This window comes from Euprymna scolopes, chromosome 20, assembly GCF_053919585.1.
Source record: "Euprymna scolopes isolate OS-2025 chromosome 20, ASM5391958v1, whole genome shotgun sequence".
Taxonomy (NCBI): Eukaryota; Metazoa; Mollusca; class Cephalopoda; order Sepiida; family Sepiolidae; genus Euprymna; species Euprymna scolopes.
In genome coordinates, this window is record NC_136501.1 from 76,724,887 (window position 1) to 76,738,456 (window position 13,570).

The window sequence follows — 13,570 nt, forward strand, 5'->3', positions numbered from 1 at the left end:
TGGAAAATAAACATCATATATTTAGATTGGAAAGTAACCATCTTTTATTTATATTGGAAAATAACCATGTTATATTTAGGTTGAAAAATAACCATGTTATATTTAGATTTTAAAATAAGCATGTTATATTTAGATTTTAAAATAATCATGTTATATTTAGATTTTAAAATAACCATGTTATATTTAGATTTTAAAATACCATGTTATATTTAGATTGAAAAATGACCATGTTATATTTAGATTTTAAAATACCATGTTATATTTAGATTGGAAAATGACAATGTTATATTTAGATTAGAAAAATGCCAATGTTATATTTAGATTTTAAAATAACCATGTTATATTAAGATTTGAAAATGACAATGTTATATTTAGATTAGAAAAATGCCAATGTTATATTTTGATTTTAAAATAACCATGTTATATTTAGACTGGAAAATAACCATGTTATATTTAGATTGAAAAATAACCATGTTATATTAAGATTGAAAAATAACAATGTTATATTTAGATCGGAAAATAACTATGTTATATTTAGATTGAAAAATAACAATGTTATATTTAGATTGGAAAATAACTATGTTATATTTAGATTGAAAAATAACCATTTTATATTTAGATTTGATAATAACTATTTTATATTTAGATTTGAAAATGATCATGCTATATTTAGATTGAAAAATAACCATGTTATCTTAAGATTAAAAAATAATCATATTATATTTAGATTGGAAAATCACCATGTTATATTTAGATTGGAAAATAACCATGTTATATTTAGATGTAAAAGTAACCATGTTAAATTGAGATTAAAAAATAACCATGTTATATTTAGATTTGAAAATGATCATGTTATATTTAGATTGGAAAATGACCATGTTATATTTAGATTGTAAAATAATCATGTTATATTTTGACTGAAAAATAACCATGTTATATTTAGATTGAAAAATAACCATGTTATATTTAGATTGAAAAATAATCATGTTATATTTATATTGAAAAATAATCATGTTATATTTATATTGAAAAATAATCATATTATATTTATGTTTGAAAATAACCATGTTATATTTAAATTGAAAAATAACCATGTTATATTTAGATTGAAAAATAACCATGCTTTATTTATATTTGAAAATAACCATGAAAAAAACATTGAAAAATAATCATGTTATATTTAGATTGAAAAATAACCATGTTATATTTTGATTGAAAAATAATCATGTTATATTTAGATTGAAAAATAACCATGTTATATTTAGAGTGTAAAATAAACATGTTATATTTAGATTTGAAAATGACCATGTTATATTTATATTTGAAAATAACCATGTTATATTAAGATTGAAAAATAATCATGTTATATTTAGATTGAAAAATAATCATGTTATATTTAGATTGAAAAATAACCATGTTATATTTTGATTGAAAAATAACCATATTATATTTAGATTGAAAAATAACCATGTTATATTTAGACTGAAAAATAACCATGTTATATTTAGACAGAAAAATAACCATGTTATATTTAGATTGGAAAATAACCATGTTATATTTAGATTTTAAAACAACCATGTTATATTAAGATTGGAAAATAACCATGTTATATTAAGATTGGAAAATAACCATGTTATATTTAGATTGAAAAATAAGCATGTTATATTTAGATTGAAAAATAACCATATTATATTTAGATTGAAAAATAACCATGTTATATTTAGATTGGAAAATAACCATGTTATATTTAGATTGAAAAATAACCATATTATATTTAGATTGAAAAATAACCATGTTATATTTAGATTTGAAAATGATAATGTTATATTTAGATTGAAAAATAACCATATTATATTTAGATTGAAAAATAACCATGTTATATTTAGATTTGAAAATGATAATGTTATATTTAGATTGAAAAATAACCATATTATATTTAGATTGAAAAATAACCATGTTATATTTAGATTTGAAAATGATAATGTTATATTTAGATTGAAAAATAACCATATTATATTTAGATTGGAAAATAACCATGTTATATTTAGATTGAAAAATAACCATGTTATATTTTGACTGAAAAATAACCATGTTATATTTAGATTGAAAAATAACCATGTTATATTTTGACTGAAAAATAACTATATTATATTTAGATTGGAAAATAACCATGTTATATTTAGATTGAAAAATAACCATATTATATTTAGATTGAAAAATAACCATGTTATATTTAGATTGAAAAACAACCATGTTATATTTAGATTGAAAAATAACCATGTTATATTTAGATTGAAAAATAACCATATTATATTTAGATTGAAAAATAACCATGTTATATTTAGATTGAAAAATAACCATGTTATATTTAGATTGAAAAATAACCATGTTATATTTAGATTTGAAAATGATAATGTTATATTTAGATTGAAAAATAACCATGTTATATTTAGATTGAAAAATAACCATGTTATATTTAGATTGAAAAATAACCATGTTATATTTAGATTGGAAAATAACCATGTTATATTTAGATTGGAAAATAACCATGTTATATTAAGATTGAAAAATAATCATGTTATATTTAGATTGGAAAATAACCATGTTATATTTAGATTGAAAAATAACCATGTTATATTTAGATTGGAAAATAACCGTGTTATATTTAGATTGAAAAATAACCATGTTATATTTAGATTGGAAAATAACCATGTTAAATTAAGATTGAAAAATAACCATATTATATTTAGATTGGAAAATAACCATGTTATATTTAGATTGAAAAATTACCATGTTAAATTAAGATTGAAAAATAACCATGTTATATTTAGATTGGAAAATAACCATGTTATATTTAGATTGAAAAATTACCATGTTATATTTAGATTGAAAAATAACCATGTTAAATTAAGATTGAAAAATAACCATGTTATATTTAGATTGAAAAATAATCACGCTATATTTAGATTGGGAAATAACCATGTTATATTTAGATTAGAAAGTAACCATCAGATTGGAAGCAGCCTGTAGATATTATGTTCCGTAGACTTGCATTTCTTTTGGGAGAAAACTTTACTTACAGAGGTTCCGTTTAGTTTTAGATGCACAAACAGAAAGAAAATTATTTACAATGTTTTTAGGCAAAAATGTAATTTATGGTCATAATAGAAATGACAATTAAAGCACACAATAGCAAAATAATAAATGAGAAAAATAATGACAAAATGCGTAAAAAATTGACCAATATATCAACAATAAAAATAGCAGTAAGAAGAACTAAAATGTAACCACCGTAAATAGTAATAAAAATCCTAATCGCAATCACCAAAATGTAACAGCTGTAACCGTAAAACTTGTGCACGTTTTCTACTAAAAATAAATGCCTAAACAGCACCATGTACTTATCCATAATACTTGCCATAGAAAGTCGGAAAGAAGTACTCGCTAAATAAGACCCCTTAGACTTTAAATCCATATATTACAACAATAAAAGTACATTCGATAACAAAGAATGTCGAATAAATCAGCACTGGGTGTTCAGAGAAATTGCTACTTCGTAAAGTTGAGAATAGTAGGTCAGGCCGTGTAAATTATATCTGAATTGGAAATCTGAGATTCTAAACTTTAAAAACCTCCTAAACCCATTTAATGGAAGTGGAATAGTAAAAAAAAATTTACACAGAATAAACTTTATTTCCATATGACTATATATACGCAAAACGAAATAGAATAAAAGAATTAGAAAACTAAACTAAATCAACACATAAAACCCAATCGGAAAGGCATTTTTCTATCTAAGCAAATAATTTCTAATTTTTCTGAAGAGGACATGTACAAAAAGAGACAGTATCGACATAATAATTACCGTTTGTTTCTGCATAACAAACGGATCTATAAAAAATGTACGAAAATTTTAACATGCTGGGGGAGCTGTTTTACATGAAAATAAATATTTGCATCTTGGAATGTGACTATACTGTTATTCTTTTATATATGCTCTTTTGTTATGTTTGATATACATTGAGCTTCTAAACAAACTGGATCGGTATACAAAAAGTATGAAATATATTCAAAAAATATATTTTACTAAAACAATATATATATATGTATATGTATATATATATATATATTTAAATAAGGGAGTAGTCACCAACAATGTGTATTTTTTAACATTATTTTATTATTCCGTGTCTTGGTTTTTCATTGAGAATTATGTTTGGATCATTGTAATAATGTTTTTAAGTCATTGAAATCGTTTACGCGCGTTTCAGACGGTCTGTGATGCGTCCTCGTCAGAACATCTTTCTTTCGCTGGAATTTATTAACCCATTTTATATATATATATATATATATATATATATATATATATATATATATATATATATAAATGCAGTTTCCTATAAATAATTAAATTCATTCAAAAGTATCGCAAACAAAAAAGTAAATAACATCTTTTTTTTACAAAAGTGTCGCCGCTTATCAAGGCTAGGCGGCCACTCGAGGATAAGGGTTAATTAGTGTACAGTAGTCAATGGAAAAATATCGTAGTAGTCGTTAGTGATGGAAATTTGGGAAATTGGATTAGTTAAGGGGATAGTTCATCAAGCACTTGTTCACGTTGGACTTGAAGACAACCAGTCAGTTGGAAAGCAGGAAAACGGAACAGTGTTTACAGGTGTGCCGTTCTAAGAAAGAAGCTTTGTTCATGGAATCTCCGTTTAGATTCAGCACAGATAAAGAGTGGGGGGGGGCGAATTATTGATAGTGGTTTCAGTTAGAGGAGTGTTTTTTTTTTGTAAAAGTCAGAGCAGGGTAACCATAGATTAGAGCTCAGACAAGCACTTGCTATAAAAATATCGATAAAACAGATAGGCTCGCAGCGTCTCTTCTGTGGGAAAGAGGCTGCAAGGAAGAAAAAAGAGCATCCCCTACTAGACTACAATAGTCTATTTTGAACTCTGTCAAAGCAGGATAAGATATTTCTAGCATTTCCTGTCCAGATGTGGCAACAGTACTCCATCATTGGACGTACTTGGCTTTTATACAGGTAGAGAATTGCATCAGCAGGGAGGTGTCTACTGGAGCAATTGAACGATCCCACCATTTTTCCAGCAGCATTGGCAACAGATTTGATGTACGTGTTCCATTTCAGATCAGGAGTAAAGGTCAAACCCAGAAGTTTGTCAAAACACGGAGCCTCCCCAAGACAAGAGCCATTCATTTCAATTGATGACAGCAGTCACCATCCTTGGTGAACTGCTTGATAAAGCCTAGCTTGATAATCAGTCGTTGGAAGAGTATTCTATCCACCAGAGAATCGTTGATGACCTTTCTTTGCAAATCACCAATTCCTCCTGCACTTTGTGTAATGCCGCACCAATTTTGCAAGATTCCGAGGTTTTGTGGCTTTAAACTGATCCCTTTTCGACATAATCACCCAGAACTATAATTAAAATAATTATTTTCGATCTAAAATTCAACATGACATTTTATCTCCACAAACTTCTTCCAAAATGCTCAACGCATGCATACATGTAAACAAAACCGTAAAAAACAGCACGTGGTCATAGTTAAAACACTTGATTTAGCAAATTCAATTGTTGTTGACCAACTATTCATAAAAACTGGAGGGCTAGAGAAAAAGAGAAAGGGGAATCATAATATATTTTATAATAAATAACAGTACAGCATTAATATATTTCATCAAATGTTCCCTCTGTCGTATTGTGACGTTTTTGTTACATACGTACCGGTCATCTCACTGTATTGTAGATATCCTTTATCAGCGATCGTTTCTGCCCATTTCTGCGCCTCCTGCCCCAGTTCTTCGGCCATGGCCAATTCCGGGCATCCATGAGTAACCCGGTACTGGTTCTGGGCATACACAACTTCCTTCTTGAATAATCTGAAGCCTAAAAGTATAACATCAAAATGCTGTAAATGGATTGTTATATAACGTTAACATTTCAGTTTCACAAACTATGAACGACGTTGTCAATTTCATTTGATATTACTAACTAATTTTTCGCGTTTTTTTATTAGATTCTTGTTTAAATTATTGGATGACTATTTATTACCTACGTCATCAATTCTGGTTTTGAAAGGAGACTCTCGTAACAGTCACGAATATTGACAAAAAGTACAACCCGAACTGAAAAAATGAGAAACTTCGAGAAAAATTGTTTTTTTTATTAATTTTTATGTTTTTTTTTCTTTTGAGGTTGTTGTGGTTGTTTTGATTATTAAGATAATAAAACAAATGATTTTTGTTCAATTAATTTTTGTATTATTTTTCAATTTATGCGTTTTTATTGTTTTATTCTTTAACATAGAAGAGGATAATGTTTTTATTGTTTTATTCTTTAAAATAGAAGAGGATAATGTTTTTATTATTTTATTCTTTAACATAGAAGAGGATAATGTTTTTATTATTTTATTCTTTAAAATAGAAGAGGATAATGTTTTTATTGTTTTATTCTTTAACATAGAAGAGGATAATGTTTTTATTGTTTTATTCTTTAACATAGAAGAGGATAATGTTTTTATTGTTATATCCTTTAACATAGAAGAGGATAATGTTTTTATTGTTTTATTCTTTAACATAGAAGAGGATAACGTTTTTATTGTTTTATTCTTTAACATAGAAGACTATAATGTTTTTATTGTTTTATTCTTTAACATAGAAGACTATAATGTTTTTATTGTTTTATTCTTTAACATAGAAGAGGATAATGTTTTTATTGTTTTATTCTTTAACATAGAAGACTATAATGTTTTTATTGTTTTATTCTTTTACATAGAAGACTATAATGTTTTTATTGTTTTATTCTTTAACATAGAAGACTATAATGTTTTTATTGTTTTATTCTTTAACATAGAAGAGGATAACGTTTTTATTGTTTTATTCTTTAACATAGAAGACTATAATGTTTTTATTGTTTTATTCTTTAACATAGAAGAGGATAATGTTTTTATTGTTTTATTCTTTAAAATAGAAGAGGATAATGTTTTTATTGTTATATTCTTTAACATAGAAGACTATAATGTTTTTATTGTTTTATTCTTTAACATAGAAGAGGATAACGTTTTTATTGTTTTATTCTTTAACATAGAAGACTATAATGTTTTTATTGTTTTATTCTTTAACATAGAAGAGGATAATGTTTTTATTGTTATATTCTTTAACATAGAAGAGGATAATGTTTTTATTGTTTTATTCTTTAACATAGAAGAGGATAACGTTTTTATTGTTTTATTCTTTAACATAGAAGACTATAATGTTTTTATTGTTTTATTCTTTAACATAGAAGAGGATAATGTTTTTATTGTTTTATTCTTTAACATAGAAGAGGATAATGTTTTTATTATTTTATTCTTTAACATAGAAGAGGATAATGTTTTTATTATTTTATTCTTTAAAATAGAAGAGGATAATGTTTTTATTGTTTTATTCTTTAAAATAGAAGAGGATAATGTTTTTATTGTTATATTCTTTAACATAGAAGAGGATAATATTTTTATTGTTTTATTCTTTAAAATAGAAGAGGATAATGTTTTTATTGTTTTATTCTTTAAAATAGAAGAGGATAATGTTTTTATTGTTTTATTCTTAAAAATAGAAGAGGATAATGTTTTTATTGTTATATTCTTTAACATAGAAGAGGATAATGTTTTTATTGTTATATTGTTTAACACAGAAGAGGATAATGTTTTTATTGTTTTATTCTTTAAAATAGAAGAGGATAATGTTTTTATTGTTATATTCTTTAACATAGAAGAGGATAATGTTTTTATTGTTTTATTCTTTAACATAGAAGACTATAATGTTTTTATTGTTTTATTCTTTAAAATAGAAGACTATAATGTTTTTATTGTTATATTCTTTAACATAGAAGAGGATAATGTTTTTATTGTTATATTCTTTAAAATAGAAGAGGATAATGTTTTTATTGTTATATTCTTTAACATAGAAGAGGATAATGTTTTTATTGTTTTATTCTTTAACATAGAAGAGGATAACGTTTTTATTGTTATATTCTTTAACATAGAAGAGGATAATGTTTTTATTGTTATATTCTTTAACATAGAAGAGGATAATGTTTTTATTGTTATATTCTTTAACATAGAAGAGGATAATGTTTTTATTATTTTATTCTTTAACATAGAAGAGGATAATGTTTTTATTGTTTTATTCTTTAAAATAGAAGAGGATAATGTTTTTATTGTTTTATTCTTTAACATAGAAGAGGATAATGTTTTTATTGTTATATTCTTTAACATAGAAGAGGATAATGTTTTTATTGTTTTATTCTTTAACATAGAAGAGGATAACGTTTTTATTGTTTTATTCTTTAACATAGAAGACTATAATGTTTTTATTGTTTTATTCTTTAACATAGAAGAGGATAATGTTTTTATTGTTTTATTCTTTAAAATAGAAGAGGATAATGTTTTTATTATTTTATTCTTTAACATAGAAGAGGATAATATTTTTATTGTTTTATTCTTTAACATAGAAGAGGATAATGTTTTTATTGTTTTATTCTTTAACATAGAAAGGATAATGTTTTTATTGTTTTATTCTTTAACATAGAAGAGGATAATGTTTTTATTATTTTATTCTTTAACATAGAAGAGGATAATATTTTTATTGTTTTATTCTTTAAAATAGAAGAGGATAATGTTTTTATTATTTTATTCTTTAACATAGAAAGGATAATGTTTTTATTGTTTTATTCTTTAAAATAGAAGAGGATAATGTTTTTATTGTTATATTCTTTAACATAGAAGAGGATAATGTTTTTATTATTTTATTCTTTAAAATAGAAGAGGATAATGTTTTTATTGTTTTATTCTTTAAAATAGAAGAGGATAATGTTTTTATTGTTATATTCTTTAACATAGAAGAGGATAATGTTTTTATTGTTTTATTCTTTAAAATAGAAGAGGATAATGTTTTTATTGTTTTATTCTTTAACATAGAAGAGGATAATGTTTTTATTGTTTTATTCTTTAACATAGAAGAGGATAAATTTTTTAATGTTTTATTCTTTAAAAAAGAAGAGGATAATGTTTTTATTGTTATATTCTTTAACATAGAAGAGGATAATGTTTTTATTGTTTTATTCTTTAAAATAGAAGAGGATAATGTTTTTATTGTTTTATTCTTTAAAATAGAAGACTATAATGTTTTTATTGTTTTATTCTTTAACATAGAAGAGGATAATGTTTTTATTGTTTTATTCTTTAACATAGAAGAGGATAATGTTTTTAATGTTTTATTCTTTAACATAGAAGAGGATAATGTTTTTATTGTTATATTCTTTAACATAGAAGAGGATAATGTTTTTATTGTTTTATTCTTTAAAATAGAAGAGGATAATGTTTTTATTGTTTTATTCTTTAAAATAGAAGACTATAATGTTTTTATTGTTTTATTCTTTAACATAGAAGAGGATAATGTTTTTATTGTTTTATTCTTTAAAATAGAAGAGGATAATGTTTTTATTGTTATACTCTTTAACATAGAAGACTATAATGTTTTTATTGTTTTATTCTTTAACATAGAAGAGGATAACGTTTTTATTGTTTTATTCTTTAACATAGAAGAGGATAATGTTTTTATTATTTTATTCTTTAAAATAGAAGAGGATAATGTTTTTATTGTTATATTCTTTAACATAGAAGAGGATAATGTTTTTATTGTTATATTCTTTAACATAGAAGAGGATAATGTTTTTATTGTTATATTCTTTAACATAGAAGAGGAAAATGTTTTTATTATTTTATTCTTTAACATAGAAGAGGATAATGTTTTTATTGTTATATCCTTTAAAATAGAAGAGGATAATGTTTTTATTGTTTTATTCTTTAACATAGAAGAGGATAATGTTTTTATTGTTATATCCTTTAACATAGAAGAGGATAAGGTTTTTATTGTTTTATTCTTTAACATAGAAGAGGATAATGTTTTTATTGTTTTATTCTTTAACATAGAAGAGGATAATGTTTTTATTGTTTTATTCTTTAAAATAGAAGACTATAATGTTTTTATTGTTTTATTCTTTAACATAGAAGAGGATAATGTTTTTATTGTTTTATTCTTTAACATAGAAGAGGATAATGTTTTTATTGTTTTATTCTTTAACATAGAAGACGATAATGTTTTTATTGTTTTATTCTTTAAAATAGAAGAGGATAATGTTTTTATTATTTTATTCTTTAACATAGAAGAGGATAATGTTTTTATTGTTTTATTCTTTAAAATAGAAGAGGATAATGTTTTTATTGTTTTATTCTTTAACATAGAAGAGGATAATGTTTTTATTGTTATATTCTTTAACATAGAAGAGGATAATGTTTTTATTGTTTTATTCTTTAACATAGAAGAGGATAACGTTTTTATTGTTTTATTCTTTAACATAGAAGACTATAATGTTTTTATTGTTTTATTCTTTAACATAGAAGAGGATAATGTTTTTATTGTTTTATTCTTTAAAATAGAAGAGGATAATGTTTTTATTATTTTATTCTTTAACATAGAAGAGGATAATATTTTTATTGTTTTATTCTTTAACATAGAAGAGGATAATGTTTTTATTGTTTTATTCTTTAACATAGAAAGGATAATGTTTTTATTGTTTTATTCTTTAACATAGAAGAGGATAATGTTTTTATTATTTTATTCTTTAACATAGAAGAGGATAATATTTTTATTGTTTTATTCTTTAAAATAGAAGAGGATAATGTTTTTATTATTTTATTCTTTAACATAGAAAGGATAATGTTTTTATTGTTTTATTCTTTAAAATAGAAGAGGATAATGTTTTTATTGTTATATTCTTTAACATAGAAGAGGATAATGTTTTTATTATTTTATTCTTTAAAATAGAAGAGGATAATGTTTTTATTGTTTTATTCTTTAAAATAGAAGAGGATAATGTTTTTATTGTTATATTCTTTAACATAGAAGAGGATAATGTTTTTATTGTTTTATTCTTTAAAATAGAAGAGGATAATGTTTTTATTGTTTTATTCTTTAACATAGAAGAGGATAATGTTTTTATTGTTTTATTCTTTAACATAGAAGAGGATAAATTTTTTAATGTTTTATTCTTTAAAAAAGAAGAGGATAATGTTTTTATTGTTATATTCTTTAACATAGAAGAGGATAATGTTTTTATTGTTTTATTCTTTAAAATAGAAGAGGATAATGTTTTTATTGTTTTATTCTTTAAAATAGAAGACTATAATGTTTTTATTGTTTTATTCTTTAACATAGAAGAGGATAATGTTTTTATTGTTTTATTCTTTAACATAGAAGAGGATAATGTTTTTAATGTTTTATTCTTTAACATAGAAGAGGATAATGTTTTTATTGTTATATTCTTTAACATAGAAGAGGATAATGTTTTTATTGTTTTATTCTTTAAAATAGAAGAGGATAATGTTTTTATTGTTTTATTCTTTAAAATAGAAGACTATAATGTTTTTATTGTTTTATTCTTTAACATAGAAGAGGATAATGTTTTTATTGTTTTATTCTTTAAAATAGAAGAGGATAATGTTTTTATTGTTATACTCTTTAACATAGAAGACTATAATGTTTTTATTGTTTTATTCTTTAACATAGAAGAGGATAACGTTTTTATTGTTTTATTCTTTAACATAGAAGAGGATAATGTTTTTATTATTTTATTCTTTAAAATAGAAGAGGATAATGTTTTTATTGTTATATTCTTTAACATAGAAGAGGATAATGTTTTTATTGTTATATTCTTTAACATAGAAGAGGATAATGTTTTTATTGTTATATTCTTTAACATAGAAGAGGAAAATGTTTTTATTATTTTATTCTTTAACATAGAAGAGGATAATGTTTTTATTGTTATATCCTTTAAAATAGAAGAGGATAATGTTTTTATTGTTTTATTCTTTAACATAGAAGAGGATAATGTTTTTATTGTTATATCCTTTAACATAGAAGAGGATAAGGTTTTTATTGTTTTATTCTTTAACATAGAAGAGGATAATGTTTTTATTGTTTTATTCTTTAACATAGAAGAGGATAATGTTTTTATTGTTTTATTCTTTAAAATAGAAGACTATAATGTTTTTATTGTTTTATTCTTTAACATAGAAGAGGATAATGTTTTTATTGTTTTATTCTTTAACATAGAAGAGGATAATGTTTTTATTGTTTTATTCTTTAACATAGAAGACGATAATGTTTTTATTGTTTTATTCTTTAAAATAGAAGAGGATAATGTTTTTATTGTTTTATTCTTTAACATAGAAGAGGATAATGTTTTTATTGTTTTATTCTTTAACATAGAAGAGGATAATGTTTTTATTGTTTTATTCTTTAAAATAGAAGAGGATAATGTTTTTATTGTTATATTCCTTAACATTGAAGAGGATAATGTTTTTATTATTTTATTCTTTAACATAGAAGAGGATAATGTTTTTATTGTTTTATTCTTTAAAATAGAAGAGGATAATGTTTTTATTGTTTTATTCTTTAACATAGAAGAGGATAATGTTTTTATTGTTTTATTCTTTAACATAGAAGAGGATAATGTTTTTATTGTTTTATTCTTTAACATAGAAGAGGATAATGTTTTTATTGTTTTATTCCTTAACATAGAAGAGGATAATGTTTTTATTGTTATATTCTTTAACATAGAAGAGGATAATGTTTTTATTGTTTTATTCTTTAACATAGAAGAGGATAATGTTTTTATTGTTTTATTCTTTAACATAGAAGAGGATAATGTTTTTATTGTTTTATTCTTTAAAATAGAAGAGGATAATGTTTTTATTGTTTTATTCTTTAAAATAGAAGAGGATAATGTTTTTATTGTTTTATTCTTTAAAATAGAAGAGGATAATGTTTTTATTGTTATATTCTTTAAAATAGAAGAGGATAATGTTTTTATTGTTTTATTCTTTAACATAGAAGAGGATAATGTTTTTAGGTTTTTTTTAATGTTTTTAATTAAAGGAAGTTCATTGTATTGCTTTTCTGAAGTCAACAAAGTATCAGCCATGTGCAAGTTATGAATTGGGTTAGTGTTCATGAGCTGCAGCCGTTGAGTCATTTCTGTTTCATTGGCGGGCGAGGTGGTGACGGTGTATCAGTGGTTAAGGACACGGATTGACAAGCCAAGTTCGAATCAAGTTCGTTCTACAAAAATCACGTTTCGTTTTGGATGTCAACAACCTTCACGTGGTCTCTCCTATAAGTATCTTATTTCTTTCTAGGAAGAATTCTGACTAGAAAAATATCGGGAAACTAATACCAACATAAATCTTCGGATTTAAACCAAGTTGGCGAAATCGACGAAATCTTTTATCGTTGCAAAATTCTTATGTAAGCGTTTATCGTATTTCTCTTTGTTTCTTACATTTTTTGTTGTCTTCACTTTTTAAATGGCGTCTGCCAAAGTATAACTGCACTTTTTTATTTGCATCGCCTGTCTTTAGGCGCTTTAAAAGATAAAACTAATTAGAGATTCTCTGTTCGTATTTGAAATTTCTTATGCTATGACACTTTTATTCTTAATTATCA

At 23.2% G+C, this 13,570-nt stretch overlaps 1 protein-coding gene across 1 annotated transcript in view; it reads right to left on the reverse strand.

Annotated features, from left to right (window-relative positions):
- Positions 1-13,570, reverse strand: part of LOC145241466 (Golgi-associated plant pathogenesis-related protein 1-like) — a 45,399-nt gene that overhangs the window by 22,501 nt on the left and 9,328 nt on the right. Inside the window, exon 2 of the mRNA XM_080104447.1 lies at positions 5,751-5,912. Coding sequence (XP_079960573.1) covers positions 5,751-5,912 — 162 coding nt within the window. The remainder of the gene's footprint in view (positions 1-5,750; positions 5,913-13,570) is intronic.